This window comes from Molothrus aeneus, chromosome 12 (assembly GCF_037042795.1).
Source record: "Molothrus aeneus isolate 106 chromosome 12, BPBGC_Maene_1.0, whole genome shotgun sequence".
Classification (NCBI taxonomy): domain Eukaryota; kingdom Metazoa; phylum Chordata; class Aves; order Passeriformes; family Icteridae; genus Molothrus; species Molothrus aeneus.
Genome location: NC_089657.1, coordinates 2,471,717 through 2,490,298, shown reverse-complemented (window position 1 = coordinate 2,490,298; position 18,582 = coordinate 2,471,717). Strand labels below are relative to the sequence as shown.

Below are 18,582 nucleotides of genomic sequence, written 5' to 3'. Positions count from 1 at the left end.
TTGCTTTTTACATCTCCTCCTCTGAGTAGAAACCCTCATGTATCTCCCAGCCTATTTGTTCTCCCTGTTCTCAGTATGAACATCAACTGGTTCAGGCCATGAATTTCAAGCCTTTCCAGATCATCCACCCTTCTGTTTCACATTTAAGCAGCTTCCTAGAGAATTGCTGGACTCTTGTATCTCCCCATGGGTTCCTCACCCCCTCAAAGAGCAGAGACAGCAGCTCCCATCAGGCAGGAGAGCTGGGAAGTCTCCCCCATCCCATATTCGATATCCATATTTTACCTTTAATTTTTTCTACCCACCCATTAATTAAATTCCTTGAGTTTTTTATCACCATTCCCTTTTTTTTTTTTTTTTTTGCAAAGCCTCAGTGGCTCCAGGGATATGAGATCAACACCTGAGGATGGATCCTGGAGCCCTGAGGTCAATTAAAAGTTATCAGACAATCACTGCTGCAATTACACCGCGATTTGGAGGGAACAGGGAGCTTTTCACTTGTCTTTGATTTCACCACAGCTAGTGCTGCCTTTGTCAGATAAGGATTGAGCCCATATATTTAAAGTTCCAACAATTTTAGATAAATCAAGCCCAGTATGAAATTTTAATCATCTCCTCTGCTGAGTGATGGCAAAGAACAGCAAGGACTGCTGGAGGTTTCTCTTTGATTCAGAAATACAGAACCACCCCGACAGGAAGAAAGTTAGATTCCAGTTAATTTGCTATTTAGCAGTTTTTACATCAAGAAATATGCTGATAAATGCCTTTTTGTGAAATAAAAAAAATGCTTAGCATTTCCTAAAAGTTTGATTTTACTAGGTACTCTTTTAGTCTTATAGACTTGTCAAAAATAGTGAGAATTTTTTGCAACTCCTCCTCAAAATATTGTGCGTCTGAGAAGCACAGTGCAGGAATTGTGTAGAAATGTAGGTGGAAGGGTTGAGTAATAAAAATGAGACACAGTTTTCCCTTTGGAAGTAACAGGGAACACAGATTACACTGCAAACAAAAATATGGATGGAAGCATCTCTGAAACCATTAAGAAATCTATATAAATGTTCTGATAAGTATAATTTTATCTCTCTGCCTTTTTTATAAAGTCAAAACTGTCTATAATAGCAGGTACATTATTCCAGGTGTTTCCTGGTGTGATGTTGGTGGTAAATAAACACAAAGTTTTAAATTAGATTTATCATTTTTTTGCACTTAAGCTTTTTTGGTTATAGTCACCAGAGGGTTCATCACCAACTCAATGAATTTTACATAATTTTTTTTTTTTTACTTCCAGCCTATCCATGAACACCCTGCAGCATTTCCAGCAGAATTTTGACATTTTTTGTTTGATTTTTCCTGCACTTCCATTCAATATCCAGAGCAATCCCACAGTCCTGCATTTTCATACAAGTTGGAAATTGAGGGTGTTTTCCCCTCCATAATCTTCTCAGGGAGGACTCAATGGAACCAATAAATAAATCCAAGGGCAGCATAAGCAGCATTGGTTAGAAGAGCATTTTAATATTTCAGCCCAACACAGAATGCTGCACTAAAAGGAGATAAAGAGATTCAAATCCAATCCAAATCCCAGCAGCACAAGGATAACTGGAGCACACAAATGAAAGGGAGGGAACAGAGCACAAAGTCTACAAGGCTTGCAAACGACATCAAATATGTTCATAATCACTGCAGCAAGCTGGAGAACCATTCCCAGTAATCCCAAAAATCCACCCTGGGCACGGAAATTGCAGCTCTGCTCTTGTGTCCTTTTCCCTGGAATGTTCTTCCTTGGCTCAGTGCAGATTCCGCCTCAAAACTGGGGTGGGATTAAAACTCCTTCACCCTCTGCTGCCTTGTTCACAGGCAAGAGTTTTTACACTTCTCATTTTCTTCCTGACTGGAAGTGCTGTACATGAAGGGGGGGTTTTGCAAATCCTTTTCCCAATTACAACAAAGCCTCAGGTGGCTTGGCAGGACATTTCCATTTGAATGCAAATAATCTAAGAAATATAGAACACAATGAAGTCATAAAAATGTTGATATTTTTATTATAGCAGCATGCTGAAAAGAGAATTTATTAAATCATGTGAGCATATCCCCACTCACAGTCCTTGGGCTCCTAGGGAGCTGATCAATTCAGCATCAGAACATAGGAAATTTTTTAAAGTTTAGGTTCTGAAACAATTGGTGAAAGAAAAACAATCCTGAATGTATTTCCCATAACTGAGGAAAAATATTTTCCAATGGTTGCATGAAAAAAAAGCACAAAAAATATATCGATGATCTCTGCCTTAAGGGGCTTATGTTAAAAATTCCCTGAAATAATTATCCAGATTTCTGTGTATTAATACACTGCAGAACACACAAAGTCATTAAATCATTGTCTACCACATGAATTCATTAATTCGCTTCCTTCAGTGATGTAAACATATTAATTAGGGAAAAAGCCACACCAGGAGCTGAACCCCTGATCTATATGCAAAGTTTAATAATCATTGTACCATGGTGATTAGAATGATTATGGGGATACTGTGAAGAATTCATTTGCAGCAGCTAAGCCAACGTCTTCACATTTGTTTGGAAAAACAATTATAGATCTTAATTGGGAGCCGTGCAATGATGACAGCAGTTATTTCAGTGATTGATTCTGAAATTAAAGAGAACTGGCAAATTAAATACCAGAATATCTTAGATTAGAAAATGGAAAGCTTTAGACAACTTGGAGCATATGTAAATCCTGAAATATGGGAAAATGCTAACAGTGATACCCTAAAATAGCAAAACCTAAACCAACTAAAGCAAATATCAAAAAGGAATTGAGGAGAGCTACAGAAACACCAAAAATCAGCTGGAATTTGTAGGAAGAATTCCTGAGAGTTGCACCCAAATTTTTCAGTGTGCATGCATCCATGGAAGGGGAGACAGCAACCCAAAAAAAAAATGATTTCACATTATTAGAATTTGCCCACAGAATTCCATTGATTTCATATTTAATCAGCCTTTTGAAACAACAAGTGCTCACTTGGAGGTCAGGGCACTCCCTGTTCTTGGAGCATAGAATTGCATTTCAGAGCCCAGTGTGGGAATCCCCCGGCACAAAACCAGCTCCTGAGCAGTGTGGGTGTGAGGAGAGAGGGCGGGGAGGGGATGACAAAATCCTCTGCTGTGTATCCAGGTCAGATTTCCAGGGATAAATGAGAGTTCACTTCAATTTGTTACCTGGAGAAACTGCCCTCACTGTCAGGAGCTCTGCAAATAAGCAGAAATAGAACATTTTTATCCTGTGATCATTCAGGTAATTAACAAGGAGATGATTGCCCTTGGTTTGGGCACTGCCAGGAACCCAAAGTGAGCCATTGGCAATTTCTGTGTGAACCTTCCACCCAATGGAGGGCTTGGAATCACACCCAGAGACCAACACAAATGATAAAGGCTGAGGGGATGGCTCGGATATAAAATCAGGAGAAGAGAGTACCTGGTTGGGTCATTTTAGGATTGCTGACCACCTAAAAAGTGGCATTAACAACCCCAAAACTTGCAGGCCTCAGTGGCTGAGTCCTTTATCCTTCCTTTGGCCCCCACGTGAGCAAGGAAAGTTCAACCCTAGCATGACTAATGGCAAAGCCACAAAAATTCCCTTCCTGAAACACGTAATATTTATTTTCTTTGAAAGAGAAATTGTATTTTGACATCTGTAAACAGCTGGGTAATGTTGCAGACACAATCCATTTTCTGCTTAGTGGACTAATGGGGACAAATGAAGATTTAAAATAGCAGCGTTGTCATCATTAAATGATCAGTCTCAGACTTGCTGCATAAAAACTTCCCTCTCAGCTCCCGTTCTGCCCTCTCAAGTCCAATCCTTCCTGATCTACATCTCCAAAGCATTTTGGTTGCCAAATTCACGATTGATCATTTGCAAGGACTGTAAGGCACATTCATATTATAAAAAATAATGTAGCTGTAGACAAGGTATAAACCCCCCTCTGGACTGAATGGATAACTTTGTTTGAATAAGTTATAATTACTTTTTGTGGACATTTGGGCGAACACTGGTGACTGAAGTAAAGATTTTCCAAAGAATACCATTATTGCTATCATTATGATTGATGTAAGAAGCAGTCATGTGTGAAAAATGATCTAATTTTGTGATATTTAACTACATTTTTATCATTACAGGTATGCTACAGCACACTATTTAAGATAAATATGAATAGGCTCGGTAAATTATAAGCATAATTTGATTTTTTTCCCCTCAAAGGTGGAAGCAAAATGGCACAGATATTGATCTTACCATGAGTTATCACTACAGGTTGGTTGGAGGCAGCTTGGCAATCAATAACCCACATAAAAATCAGGATATTGGAACATACCAGTGTTTGGCCACAAATTCATTTGGAACAATTCTGAGCAGGAAGGCAAAGCTTCAATTTGCATGTAAGTTGGGAAGATCATATTTATTAGAGCATTATTTTCCTATTAATTCTGCACATGGACTGTAATTTATTGGGTAATTAAAGGATCATTGGGGATTCTGTCCAAAAGGTTTGACTTTCTTCTGCACTGCTTATTCCTAAAAAAACCCAAAATGTTCCTAGTAAATATTAATAACAAAACCAGACATCTGATGGCTGCTGCCCTCGGGAGCCAGAATAAAATTCAGGAAATTGAAAGGTCAAGGAAGATGAGCACAATTATCTTCACTTAATAAAGGTGTTCTCACTTTTTAGGACAATGGTTTTGTTGTTATCCCACAGCTGGGTAGCTACAGCTGGGGGGGGGAATTGTTGCAAAAAGTTGAGCTTTGAGTTTTCTGTAGCTAATGAGGTCTAATTGAGACACAAAAACATTGTTCCCCTAATTGGCACACTGATTTTTTTTATTTTTTTTACATTACCAAAGAAACACTCCTTTTCCTTACACAATGTGTAAAAGTGTGAGCTGCTCTCTGAAATATTTCATATTTCAGCTCCCTCAGGTCGAGCACGTTGTCTGTCTTGAGATGATTTAAAGTTTATTTCATCTTTGCTCCCCGTTTCACTCCTTCACAACTTCACAACCTTTTTCACAAGGTTTGGATGCGGTGACCGAGTTCTGTGAATGCCCTGGGGAGGGGGGGAAACAACAGTGACAGCCAAAAAACTCCAGATATTCCCTCCAGCCCTTCTTTTTTTTTCAGTCCTAAAGCTCAGAGCAGTCTGTTGCTGGGAGAAAGCAATTGTTTTCAAAGCTCATTAATAAAACATGTGACTAAAGCCAACCTTGTGTCACTATTTCAGACACCAGCAAATGGATTAATTATTAATCTTGTTCCATTTCTCATAGCAAACCTCGTGTCACAGGGGTTACACAAAGGAGACATCAGAGGTCAGGCTGGTTCACAGAGTGTCTTTCAGCAGAGCTGATCAAAAGGCATATCACTGGTACCTCATTTAATAATGTTTTACCCTGAATTTCTCAAACAGCTTTGATTCCCAAGGGCTGGTCAAATGTAAAAAAAAAAAAAAAAAAAAAAAAAAGATTCATTATTTTACCACTTTTTCTGCTGAAATATTTTTTTAAGCCAGACTTCCTGTGTTGGATTTTTTTTTTGAGATTTGGAGGTGAAAGTTGGTTAGTGACAGAACAAATTCTATTTTAGAAAGGAGCAAGAATAGACAGCCACCTCAAAATTGTCCATGGAGTCTGTAATCCCCAAGGAACCAAGGCAGGCCAGGCAGGGAGCTAGGACAAGATCTAAGGAAAGGTAACATCCTTAAATGAAGGCACAAACAAGCTGTAAAAAAAATAAAATTGAAAAAAAAGCAGGGGGAAGAAAGGAAAAAACAGGAATATCTGTGAAAGAAAGAAGGTTCTGGTGATTTTTCAGCATTTTATATCAAGCAGTTCCTTTATTTAAGCTTCACGTCCCCACCCAAACACTTTCCAAAGTTCCTGCAGGGAGCAGATCCCAGAGCTGGGTCTGGTTTGCCCCCAGCCCTCAGCCTGCTCCAGTCCTCCAGCTCTAACAGCACCACAGAATCCTAAATTTATCCCATAATCAAGCACTACACCACTTTTCTAGTAGTGGTGACAGATATTTACCACCTTCCCCATGGAGAAGAGAGAGGACAGACAAATCAAAGGCTGTTATTTACACTGACAAGCACAAATTTACAGGAAAATGGTTCAATTTAGCAGCCTCACTGCAGAACTGGGAGTTTTAAGTTGTCTTACAATAGGAAAAAAACCCACAGTACATGGAAAACGTCATAATGACCTGATGGGAATAGTGGAACAAATTACCTTGAAACTCTTATTTCACAGTCAACATTTCCTTGTTTCTTATTTTCATGTTGCCATCCAATTTAATTCTTTGTTTCAACCAATACTTCAGGCTATATCTTAAAATCCAGGCAGGCAGGCACGTTGCTGTGATGACACTTTCATTCAACACTTCACAAAATGGAGGGATTCCAGTCCATTCCCTGGATTGGAATGCCTGGCATATTATTACAATGTCCCTGATAAAGAATTGAATCAAACCTATTATCCAAGTACCAGGGTTTACGTGTATTTGTCTCTTTACAACAAGGTAACTAACTCTGAGTTGGAGCTTGAATTAATGATACCTCCAGAAACCCATTCAACATGTCAACTTAATATATAAAAAATACTTTTTTTCTCTGTTCAAGATAGGAAGTTCTTCGAGAAGCAAAATAAATGTGGGACGAGATTAGAAATACGTCTTCAGATTCAGCTGGAGTTTGGTGCTTATCCTCTATTAAAACCAGAGCTGTCAAAGGAAAGCTGCAGGAGGAATTTTGTACAGAAGGCAGTGGCATAGATTATTAAAGCTACAAGCTGAAAATGAGAGGCAGTGGCAGGCAGAGGGAGCACATAAATGCATTAGGATGGCAGGCCCTTGGCATCCCCGCTTCCTGCACGAGGCTTGTTTTGTCATAAATAAACTCCAAAGCTCCCTATAAATCCTGCACATCTCCTGCTCCCTGCCAGCAGCACATTTGGAGCAGCCCACATGTGTTCTTGCAGTTGTTGGGGTGGAAGTTTGTAAAACTTTGGTATCGGGCCTTGGCTCGTGCAGCCAGCGCCAAGCACAGGAGCAGGGGCCTGGTCCTCGTCCTTGTCCTTCTCCAGGCTGGGGTCATGTTCTGCCACCCACAGGGCTTCTCCCCTGCCAGCTCAGTGGTGACACCCAGCACAGGTCACCTGGAACTATTCAGCTCATTCTAAAATGAAGTAAAATGTTTGGGAGGTTCACCTTGGAGCTAGGCCCGACTCAGCTTGAAGAGATGAGGACATGAGAGCTTTGCCTTCAGCTTTTCCACAGCTCAGAATTGTAGTGGGATAGAATATAAGAAAATAAAGATAGTGTAGAAAGTAATCTTACCCTTAAGGAGTTGCAGCTGGGCCAATTATCAAAGATCAGGAACAGGCCTGACTTTACCAGGCCACAGCTGTAAGCAATGAGAAGAAGATGCTATAAAAGAGTGGGGTGGTATTGAGAAGAGAACGGGAGTCAGTTGGGTGTTTTGTGAAGAAGAAAGAGTCAGTGCTCTGAGGAGATGCCCACCAGAAACGCCAAGAAGTTATGGGACTTTTGTGATAAGGAGATAACAGTATGGAACCCCTGTGATAAGATGACAACACAGAATCAGTAGAGGACACGGTTTTAAGCTGCACCAAGGGAAATTTAGGCTGGACATTGGGCAAAAGTTCTTCACAGAATGAGTGCCTGGGCATTGGAATGGGCTGCCCAGGGGGGTGGTGGAGTCACTGTCCCTAGAGGGGTTCAAAAAAGGTTGGATGAGGCACTCAGTGCCGTGGTGCAGCTCATAAGGTGGTGTTAGGCTGGAGGTCTTTTTCATCTTGAATCACAGAATTAACAGGGTTGGAAAAGACCTTTGAGATCATCAAGTCCAGCCTTTGCCTGATCTCCCCCTGCTCATAAACTACATCACAAAATTTCACATCTACTCATTTTTTGAACACTTTCAAGGATGGGGACGCCATCACTTCCATGAGCAGCCAGTTCCAGAGCTTGGCCACTCTTTCAGTGGTGACATTTTTCCTAAGGCTTTTTTGTTTAAGGCATTTCACACCTTAAGAAAAAGACAAACCTGTTAGGGAAAACTGCTTCAGTATGGCTTCAACCAGAACTTTCTCCCAAGGCACACGGGGGATTTGCTTTAATTATTTCCTCAGTTTTAAGCAAAAATAACTGTGTGCAAACAACTGGTCTTGAGGGAAATCCCTGTAACAGGCTGCATGAAACAGCCTGTCCAGGCCTGTTACTTGTTCTTTTAGTTCTCAAACACATCTATAGCAGAGGCATTAAAGGATATGCAGGAGAATTAAGAAGTTCAATTAAACAAACCAGAATAAAAAAGGACTCCACAATGAAAAGGAATCAAATGCAAACCTAATTCATAATTATTCAGGGCATAAACCCAGAAAATTCAGTATTAATTGAAAGCATCTTGTTGCTTAGGGATCTTAAATTAGATTCTCAGTCAAATTATTCTACCCTTGATGATAAAAGTCATGATGATTGCAGATTTCTCAGATCTGGAATTCTGAGAAACAAGGACAAGAATCTAATTTCATGCCTAGAATTGGTCACTTTGCCCTGAACCTCACAGAAGGGCACACATTGGAGCCATTAGACCCTGCATTTTAAGTTTCCCCACAATGCTACAGACCCAGGAAGGATTTCTCCTTGGAGTTTTTGGGCTCCAACCAAATTCTCCTGGTTTTCAAAGTGGTGCTCAAAGGTTTTGCTTGATGCTTATTCTCAACAGCATTTTCCTGACACTGCCACCCTCCCTGTTCTTGGCCAGTGATGATGTGCTCACAGCAGTGTGGCTGAGAGTGACAGTGCTGGAGCACTTGGAATGAAATCTGCAGCTCCCAAGAGCTTCCATGTGCTTTTTGTCAGAGACAGAAGACACAGTTTTGCTGAAATAACAAATTAGAGGCAATAATTCCTCCTGGACTGAGTTTTTGCCATTCTGAAACACAAAAAATAACAGCACATCATTAGCATTTAACCATTTCAGGGAGGAATTTATTAAACCAAATCAAACCTATTTAGTGTTTGCTGGATGGTGACAGGCTGAGCTTTAGCAGAGCCCTGTTGGAGGGGCTGGCTGGGAGATGCTCAGCCAGCATAAAAGCCCACTTTTCATCTGATTACTTCATTGTGTTATTTACCTCTGAGTGCACACAAATTACAGAAACATCACAAAGCAATCCAGCAGCTTCAGGATGTCATAACCCTTTTCACTGGCAGTGTATGCTTTAAAACAGAAAATGGAAAAATCAATAGGCTTGGATCAGATAGGCTGAATTTGCAAAGTCTGGACATGCATGAATTTAAGGCTAAATGGCACCTACACTTCTGGCTGGGTTGTGTTGTGGTGCTGTGTGTGTCCAGAAATCCCTCTGTAACAATTGTATTTGATTAAAAGGTGTGCTAGCTGTTGTAACTACCACCTGGAGTAAAGCTCTCTGGGTCTTTAAGCTGATTGTTAATTCATCACAGCACACGAGGGCTGGAATGCTGATCAGGCTCCCTGGCAGATGATTGCAGGAATGAACTCTGGCAGTGCCTTTCTTTTTCAAAAGGAGGCATAAACTGCTCAGTTCAGCACTCAACAGGCACTCAGGGATGACCAGCTGATAACTGAGGAGCAGGAAGAGCTCAGCTTGCCAGTGCCAGGAAAAGTTCATAATCAAAAATACATCCCCAAAAGTTTGACTTGGCTTTCTAAATTTCCTTTTCTCCTTTAGGGGCATGTCAGGTAATTGTCTCTATCTACAGAGAATCATGGAATGGCGTGGTTGGAAGGGACATTAAAGCTCATCCAGTTCCACCCTCTGCCACCTTCCACTACCCCAGACTGCTCAAAGCCCCATCCAGCCTGGCCTTGGACACTTCCAGAGATGGGGCAGCCCCAGCTTCTCTGGGCACCCTGTGCCAGGGCCTAAGCACCCTCACAGGGAGGAATTTCTTCCCAATATCTCACCTAACCCTGCCCTCTGGCAGTTTGGAAGCTATTCCCCCTTGTCTTGTCCTTCCAGGACCTTCCCAAAATCTCTCTCCATCTCTCCTGGAGCTCTCTTCAGGCACTGGAAGGCCACCATGAGGTCACCCCAGAACTTGGCTTCTCCAGGCTGAGCAATCCCAATTCTCTCAATCTCCATCCCCATCCTAGCACCACTCTCCACCCTGCACATGCTGAGTAATGCACTGGCCCCACCTGTTTTAAAAGGGTGGCCTTCTACATAATCCTGGAATGGTTTGGGAGGGACCTTAAGAGTTCATCTAATTCCAACCCCACTTCCTCTGATGCAGAAACACATCTGAACTGCAGACATGTGGAGAATCAGCCAAAAAATTCTCCTTGGCATACTCTGCACAGCCCTCCTGGTGATCCTGGTAACACCTCCCAGTCTTCCCTTCAGCAGGTGAGGAACAAATGCAACCTGCAGTGGGAACATTTGCTGTGGATCGATCCTGTCTGGAGGATGGAAGTGCTGCTGTCATCTCTTCCATATGTCACTAAAAAGCCTCACAGCTCAAAATTGCCTTTTGGACTTTTAAGCACAGGTAGAATCCAATATCACTGCAGCAGCAGCAGCAGCAGCAGCCTCCCTCCCTGGTATGGGGAGCTGAGGGCCAGGTTCTGAGCAGAATGAGTTACAGAAAACAAACCCTGTATTTTGTCAGAATTCTGCTTGGAGTGGAAAGAAAGAGAACTTTCATTTATCACTTCTGATTGTTATGGACACTCTGTGCCAATGCTCCAGCTCTCTCTGCAGCAGTTCCCATGGCAGGAGACCACACCAAGGTCTTTGCTTAATGGATGCTCTCCATGGAGCAGACCCAGCAGCCTCAGGCTTGTTTTCTTTTTTTGCCCCATTACTTCACAGAGTTTCTTCAGAAAATCAGGAAAAACCTGGTGAGAACCACTGGTGGAAGGAATAGGCATTTCCAGGAGTAACAGCCCCAGCTCTCCCACCTGTCTTCACAGGAGAAGTGCTCCTTGAAGCCCTCTGATCAACTTGGTGGCCTCCTCTAGGCTGGTTCCAACAGGGAGGGGTCTCCAAGGGGTCACTGTCCTGCTCTACCCACCCCAAACTGGGGCACGGGGCATCCTTCAAGGCCACTTTGAGCAGAACACATGCAGAGATCCCTCTGAAGTGATGCAATTTAATCACTCCAAGACCAAAACCACTGCAAGACCTCACCATGCTCAGCTCATCTCCCTGCTGAGCTTCCCAGCGTTTATTTCTTTGCAGAATTCTGTGCACACAGAGCCTCTCACAGGCTGCAGGAAGAGCAGGAGCCACTGCTCAGCAGTGATGAAGCAGGAAGCCTGGAAGGGTTTCACCTGCCTGCTGACAGGACAAGGCAGGGTGATAATAGAACTTCTATTTTAAAACTCTGCTATCACAAGAATGGGATTATGCAAATCTCCTGACATTCCTGAAGACACAGAGAACAGTCTGGAATCTTAAAACCAGAAGCTATCTCCATAAGGAAGGGGGTTTGCTTTCTCCATCATTCCCTCCTTTAGTCTCCTCTGCATTCTCAGAGCCCATGTGGTGTCCATTGACACCAAGTGTCCTGTTTATTTTAAATTGTAACAGACCAGGCACATCAGAAATTCCACTTTTCTGCCCCTCCCATGGTTTAAACATCTCTCTCAGAGTATTTAACCACTGTGTTCAAGGCTCTGCTCTATCAGCACTTGGTTAAAGCTGCTTTATTCCAGGTTAGTTCCTTAGACTTTTATAATAAAAGGAGGTTTTTTATCTGTGAAACAGAGATCTACATTGCAGAGAGGTTGTAAGGAGCATTACAGGCAGTGAACCAGGCAGATAAAGTAGCAATAGGGAACATAGAAGTATTTGAAGATTATCTTTTAGTTCTATATTACTTACTCTTCTTTAGGTCCTTTAAAAGTGTTTATCCTAAATCAACCCATTGCCAGTCGTATTGGAAAAGCAATATATGTGATTGAGATATGGTGGGGAACAAAGCATCCACAGGACCCAGAGCTGATAGATTCTGATTGATAAAATTTAATACTGGGGAAGCATAAAACCTGTCTATGTTTGCAGTCTAGATCTGCTACTTTATCTGTTCTCCTTTCATTACAGACAAGATGATGTAGATTCCAATACATTATTGAGTGAAATATCCACGATGTTCACATGAGATTGTTCAGTTTTTGGCGTGACAAAAGAAGTTATGGTAGAGGTTTGCAAGGGAAAAAAACCACTGAATTATTTGGAATAAATGATTGGCTTTTTTTTTCCTAAAAAAATAATGAAATTAATTGATCAGTTATTTTTGCAGTGGAGGTCCATCCTCTGTAATCTTTTAAGGCAGCAGATAAAATGTCTATTCTGTAGCTGATACTGGAGAAGGAGGAATTGTGTGTAACATTTGGACTTTTCATGGAGTGAAGGAATGAGGTCACAGGCACTGCTTTTCTCAACAGCAGAACCACATCTGGCACAGAGAATGCACTGAGCTGTAAATATCCATTTCTAAATGCTACAGCAAGAACAAATAATGTAACCTACACCTGACATCCCACTGACAAGATTCACATCCAAAAATCCCCTCCATCGATCGCTCGGGTAATTCTTGAAATTCCCATTGGAAGGAATTCTTTGAGGGCTTTGCAGCTGGAATGAGGGAGGTAAAGAAGGGGCTGGGGGTAACTCAGGGTAGTTCTACAAGAAGTAATTCTGGGCTGGATCAATATCTCCAAAGGGCTGGGCAGGAATTTGGGAAGGGCTGAAACAGGCACGGACGTTGTCAGCAGGGTGTGAGTGTGTGAGCAGTGCCACTTCTCCCCTCTTCCTTGCCGCTTTTCCCCTCTTCCTTGCCGCTTTTCCTCTCTTCCTTGCCGCTTTTCCCCTCTTCCTTGCCACTTTTCCCCTCTTCCTTGCCACTTTTCCCCTCTTCCTTGCCATTTTTTATTGAATGTATTACAAGCCTTGATTACTATTTCGTTAGTAGAAGCATTATAGAATGAATTCTTTGCCTTAGGTGGGCCTGTATCCATCAGAACCCAGGGCAGGGATGCCAGAGGTGCTTCCTGCAGGACCAGGGTGCAGCTTTGTGTCCCCAACAACAAAGTCAAGGTCTGAGGGAAGGGAGAAGTTCCTGAACCATCTCCACATAGGTAAAAACAGGCTTCTGTGGGAGAAGTGGGAAATATGAGGGAGAAGAGGGTTTGGATAAGAATCAACCTCCCTGCCAAAAGGACATTTGCCACAGCAGCCAGGGCTGTCTCCCCTGGAAGTCAGGAGAATCAGTGTAGCTGTGGCAGGGAGAAATCCGACCCTTGAGGTTCAGCCCAGGGAGAGAAATCTGTCTTTAAGAGCTCTCCAATCTGGAGAAAACTCCTGCAGACGGCGAAGTGACTCTGGTGATGACAGGTGACAAATGAACTGCGCCGTGACAAGTGAGAAAACTGTTCAGGAATATGAAATATTTAACAAATATTCCCTCTGTGCCCCTCCCTGGGAGAGGGGCAGCTCCTCAGCTGTGCCTCTGGCCTGCAGATGGGCTTTGGAGCAGGAGCCCTACGGCTGTGTCAACACTTACTGCTCAGAGCAAGTCCTGTGCTCAGCTCAGAAGAGAAATTTAATATTTTATGCTGCTAACTCTGTAAAAGCAGGGGGAAAAAAATAACAAAGGCCAGATGTAGACCAGCTCTACAGCTTCTCAGCATATGTTTCTGTGCTCTGGGTTTGTTAGTGCATGAACAAAAATCAAGCCAGCTCAGGGTTTTTCCCCCTCTCACCTCACCATCCCTGTTTAATTTAATTGTGACCTTACGCTTTTTTTCCTCCAGAGAAGCTTGATATTACTTTGTAAAGGGCATTTTCACTCTTTAATTGAATAAGACAATCAGACTGTGGCAGAAATTATTGTTCCCCACTTTGAAAATGAGTGCCTGGATTGGCCATTCAGATCATTTAAGCTGAATTGAGGACCCGGGGCCTGTGTTCATCCTGAAGTGTAAATTACAGGTCCTTGCCCTTGGAAGCTCCAAAGTAATTTAACTAAATAAGGAAGCACTGATGGAGGTCTTTGGATGATTACACAGCTAAAGACAGGACCAGTGATTGTGGTTTTCCCTCTCTTTTTGACAAGCAACTCCATCAGGGAGTTTTGGGGGACAGGGCAGCTTTCCCTTTACCCACTCTGGGGTGCAGTGCTCCCCTAAGATGGAAATGAGAACAACAGTGGGAATTCCAGTGGATTTTTAACCTGTCCTGGTGAAAGGAGACACTCAGGCATTGCTCAGGCTGCTCCTGGCTGATTCAGCTCCAAATCTTCCAGACCTGAAGTGTTAAAGGCTCACGAATGCTTCAGATGGAGCAGAGGAACTCAGCAGGTGTTGAGGAGAAAATCCAAGTATTTAAAAGGCAGGAAATGGGAAATACTAAGCAGCTTTCAGACACCTTAATTAGAGATAACACCACTCTTAATCTCAGAATTGAATTCATAGAAAATCAATTAGAACATTTAAAAAATTGAGATTAGATGCTGACGGGGAAAGTTTAATGCATTGACAGTATTATCAAGACAAAGGAACTGTCAGAGGGTTTGTTCAGCAAGTTTAGTGCAGTTTGGAAAGCTGAAAAAGAGAGTTTACTTTGCAGTGGAAGTTGGAGGGAAGGAGATTAGCCATTCCTTTGGGAGATATTTGGAGAAAGAAGGAAATTTCCATAACACACCCTGTAGTATCCAGGCTGCAAGAGATTGGTGCTCCCCTCCTTCAAGGCAATTCAGTACAAAAATACTCAGGAGAAGCAAAGAACAGGGATTGATGTCCAGGAGGAGTCTGGGATGGTCTGGATAGGAACAGCCTGTAGCTAAAAGGGCTTAACCCCAAATTTTTTGGGACGTCCTTTATGTGAGAGAAGAAATAGCAAACCCAAAATCTGGAAGCATGGGGCCTCCCAGAATTTTAGATAAAGATTCAATAGGCTTCATTTTAATTATCTGTACTTATAACAGACCTAAATTCTCAGGCACCAAATTCAGCCCCAAATGGGGCCTCTAATTCATTACAGGCAGAGCAAAGGAAGGTAACTAATTATCAGCTGATAACACAAGTGCTGGAAATACTGCCAGCAAATCATAAGCAGGAGCTTCCTTGGAAAAGTGCTGGGCTTTGTACCCCACTTCCCTGTGAGGAAACTCCTGTTGTGCTGCATCACTGCAGGAACACCTCTCCCATTGCAATATATCACAGGCCAGAAGAGACACAGAAGAAAGAAAGGGGAGCAGAAGTGATCTATCACAATTTGACACAGGCACATGGAAATGTGAGGAATTGTATTGATTTGTCCTCAGGAGCGTGGCTAATTTGTAAGGAGCTCTTACTCCTCATGTCTTAACATTCACTGCACATTTCAATACCAAGTAATTACAACCATTATATTTGGGATTATGTAATGACAAAACATTTATGAGGGGAAAAAAAATATCAAAAGTTCAAGAAAGCATGAAACCACTTTAATTCAGATGAACTGTGGTAATAATGCAAGGTGATAAATTAGAGTTTCTCTAATTGTCTGTAACAATTTCACATATTAAAACACCCAAGTTTCCTTGGTTTCCTTGGAGAAGTTCTATGCCCCTTCTTAGGATGCACTGGTTTGGAATGGATGGATTTGGGTGGACTGTCCCTGAGCAGGTTCAGGAATTTCAAACACATTTGGGAGGTTGAAATGAATGAGTTGCTGCTTGTGATTTGGCTTTTGTTCCTATCCAATATATTTAAGAAGCAGTTCCCTAATCCCAGGGAAAATGACCTTCCATTCTGTTGTGTAGTTAAATTTGATATTCCAACACCTGAAAGGCAGTTTTATATTAAAATAAAGCAAGCAAAAACCCCAGATGTGTGGGTAATAGTGGTGGTGGGGAAATTAGAACAAATATATTAATGAGCAGTCAGCAACTGGAGCTTGGAGCAACCTGGTCTAGTGGAAGGTGTCCCTGCCCATGGCAGGGGGTGGAACAGGATGAGCTTTTAGTGCTTCCAACCCAAAGCACTCTGGAATTTATGATTATCTCTATTATTAGCAGCTTTAAAACATTAAGGAAAAAATAAGGTATGGCTGAACCTATTAATTAACCTATTAATTAATGGAATTGCTTCAGCAGGAAAGTTTTCTGTCCACCACTTCCAATTTTGTTTCTGTCTCCAGAGACCATTTTTTCAGGCAAACACCTTCCCCAGCCTGGGTTTGCTTCTCTCACTGGCAGGCTTGTGCTCAGCAAAGTGACACCCATGGTCACCTTCATCCAACACTGATATTCTTCTCAAGCTCTGGTTTTATTCTGTTTAAAATCTACCTGGAAGACTTTCAGGCCATAAAACAGGATAAAGGCAGGCTGGAGCACCCTGGGATAGTGGAAGGTGTCCCTGCCCATGGCAGGGGTGGACTGGGATGGGCTTTAAGGTCCTTCCAACCCAAACCTTCTGTGATTCCATGATGACATCCTGGACCCCAGAGGGTAAAGCTGGGTTACACCAGGTGAAGAATGCTCTGACCCATTCCTTCTCCCCACTCCTCCCTCCATTCCCGGTGAGGAGCTGACAGCCTCCTCCACCCCAAGAGTTCCTGCTCCCATCAGAGAAGGCCCTTCCCTGACCCCACCCCACCAAATGCCGTATGTTTGGGGTGCTGTGAGCTCGGCCCCTCCTCGCTCAGCCCTGCAACACTCCCAGCAGGAGATGGATGAGGCCCTGCCACAGGCAGCTGAGTCCTTGCATCATTCCCACTCCTCCCCGGGAAGGATCACTTGTGCATCTGAGCATTTTGCTTGGCCCCCACGACCTCATTATCACATCCAACTGATTAATCCTGCTCTACCAAGAGCAGTCTGCCAACATGCACAGATCCAGGGGAAAAAAAAAAAGAAAAGTGTTTTTTTTGTTAAAACTCGTGGCTGAGAGAGCAATGGAGTGTGAGGGAACTCGTTGTTCTTCAAGTGAGATAAATACAGACAAAGAATGAAAGGAATTATGTAGGAACTAGGTGATAATTTATTTATAGATCTCTGCAGAAACACTGAAGTTAGCAAATATACCATCTGTTAAATAGTCATCTTATTCCTAAGTGCATATTAGCAATCTAAATGTGTGCCAAACACCTGATCTTAGCCTTCTTAGTTGATACTCTTTTTGACAAGCAACATTCTGCTTTATTAGGTTATGTCATGTTACGTTATAGAGCTGTGCTAGGGAACAGGAGCTGGAAGAACACAGTGCTTGTGCTCTCCTGGTGTAAATGAACACCCAGGGCAAGGAGAAGGGGTTTTGACAGCAGCCAGAATTTCAGAATAACAAGAACAAAGTAGAATATCTGCATTTGTATCCTCAGGTATTTTTTTTTTCTTTTTGCTATATGTATACACTTATCACATTTCAAATTGCAATAAGTCATCGAAAATGCAACCCCATAGGTTGGGAAATAGATGGAGAAATCTTTGTGGCAAAGACAAACATTATTTCTGAGGGTCCACCTCTTCTCTCTCTCATCCACCTGGACTGCAAAGCAAAAGTGGATTCTTTTAGAGCTCATTATTGAACCCATTTGAATGAGCTGTCACAATATTCCATGGGAGATGATGCCTGCCTGCAGGAAGAGTCCGATAAAGATGAAAACAGAAGCAACACTGACTCTCCTAATGAATTCTCTTCATCTATTTTGCCTTGGTTTGCCCTTTCAGGGGTTTGGTTTCAGAGGTTTTCAGAACCCCATTCTTTTGTTCTTCAATGATTCTTTATTACAGAAAAAGGCACTGAATAAATTCACTTTGTACAGTTATCTATCAAAATCAATCAAAGCAAAAGATCATTTCTGGTTTGGCCTGTGAAATTTTGGGGAGGTGAGGGTTTCTAAAGGACGCAGACTGATGAAGATCTCGGAGTTAAGCAGTGCAATGAATTCTTTAAAGAAAATGTCTTTTCCTAAAGGCCTTTAAAAATTGGGTTAAATAAGGACATTGCATATTTGTCCCTGTCATGAGTGAGATGAAGAGATTAAATGATGATTTATGTGCTTCCACAGCTGTTTTTTTATACCTATGATTAATAAGCATAAAGGGATGGAAATCTCCTCTCCCTCACTGGAAAATCCAAGTTGCTTTGCACAGCAAAGCTACAAACAGGCCCTGAAAGAGCCCAAACTCCTGCCTATGGATTTGGATCCTCAAGGTTGAAAAGTGGAGATTGAAAAGGCACAGCCAACTTCTTCCCCACATGGATTCAGCTGAAAGGGAGTGGGTTTAGATGGGATATTGGGAAAAAATCGTTCCCTGGGAGGGTGGGGAGGCCCTGGCAAAGGCGCCCAGAGCAATTGTGGCTGGCCCTGGATCCCTGGCAGTGCCCAAGGCCAGGCTGGAAGGGCCTTGGAGCAGCCTGGGATGGTGGAAGGTGCCTCAGGGGCGGGGCTGGATGAGCTCTAAGGTCCCTCCCAACCCAGAGCATTCCATGATTCCATTGGACAATCAAAAATAGTCCTGCTCCCTGCAAAACAGCA

At 42.5% G+C, this 18,582-nt stretch overlaps 1 protein-coding gene across 3 annotated transcripts in view; it reads left to right on the top strand.

The window, feature by feature from the left end:
* LOC136561650 (contactin-6-like) overlaps positions 1 to 18,582 on the top strand; it is a 130,939-nt gene that overhangs the window by 47,225 nt on the left and 65,132 nt on the right. For 2 of the 3 annotated variants that reach the window (XM_066558056.1, XM_066558053.1), the window contains one exon: positions 4,256 to 4,431. In XM_066558056.1, coding sequence (XP_066414153.1) covers positions 4,256 to 4,431 — 176 coding nt within the window. The remainder of the gene's footprint in view (positions 1 to 4,255; positions 4,432 to 18,582) is intronic. The other variant, XM_066558055.1, reaches the window with a different exon arrangement.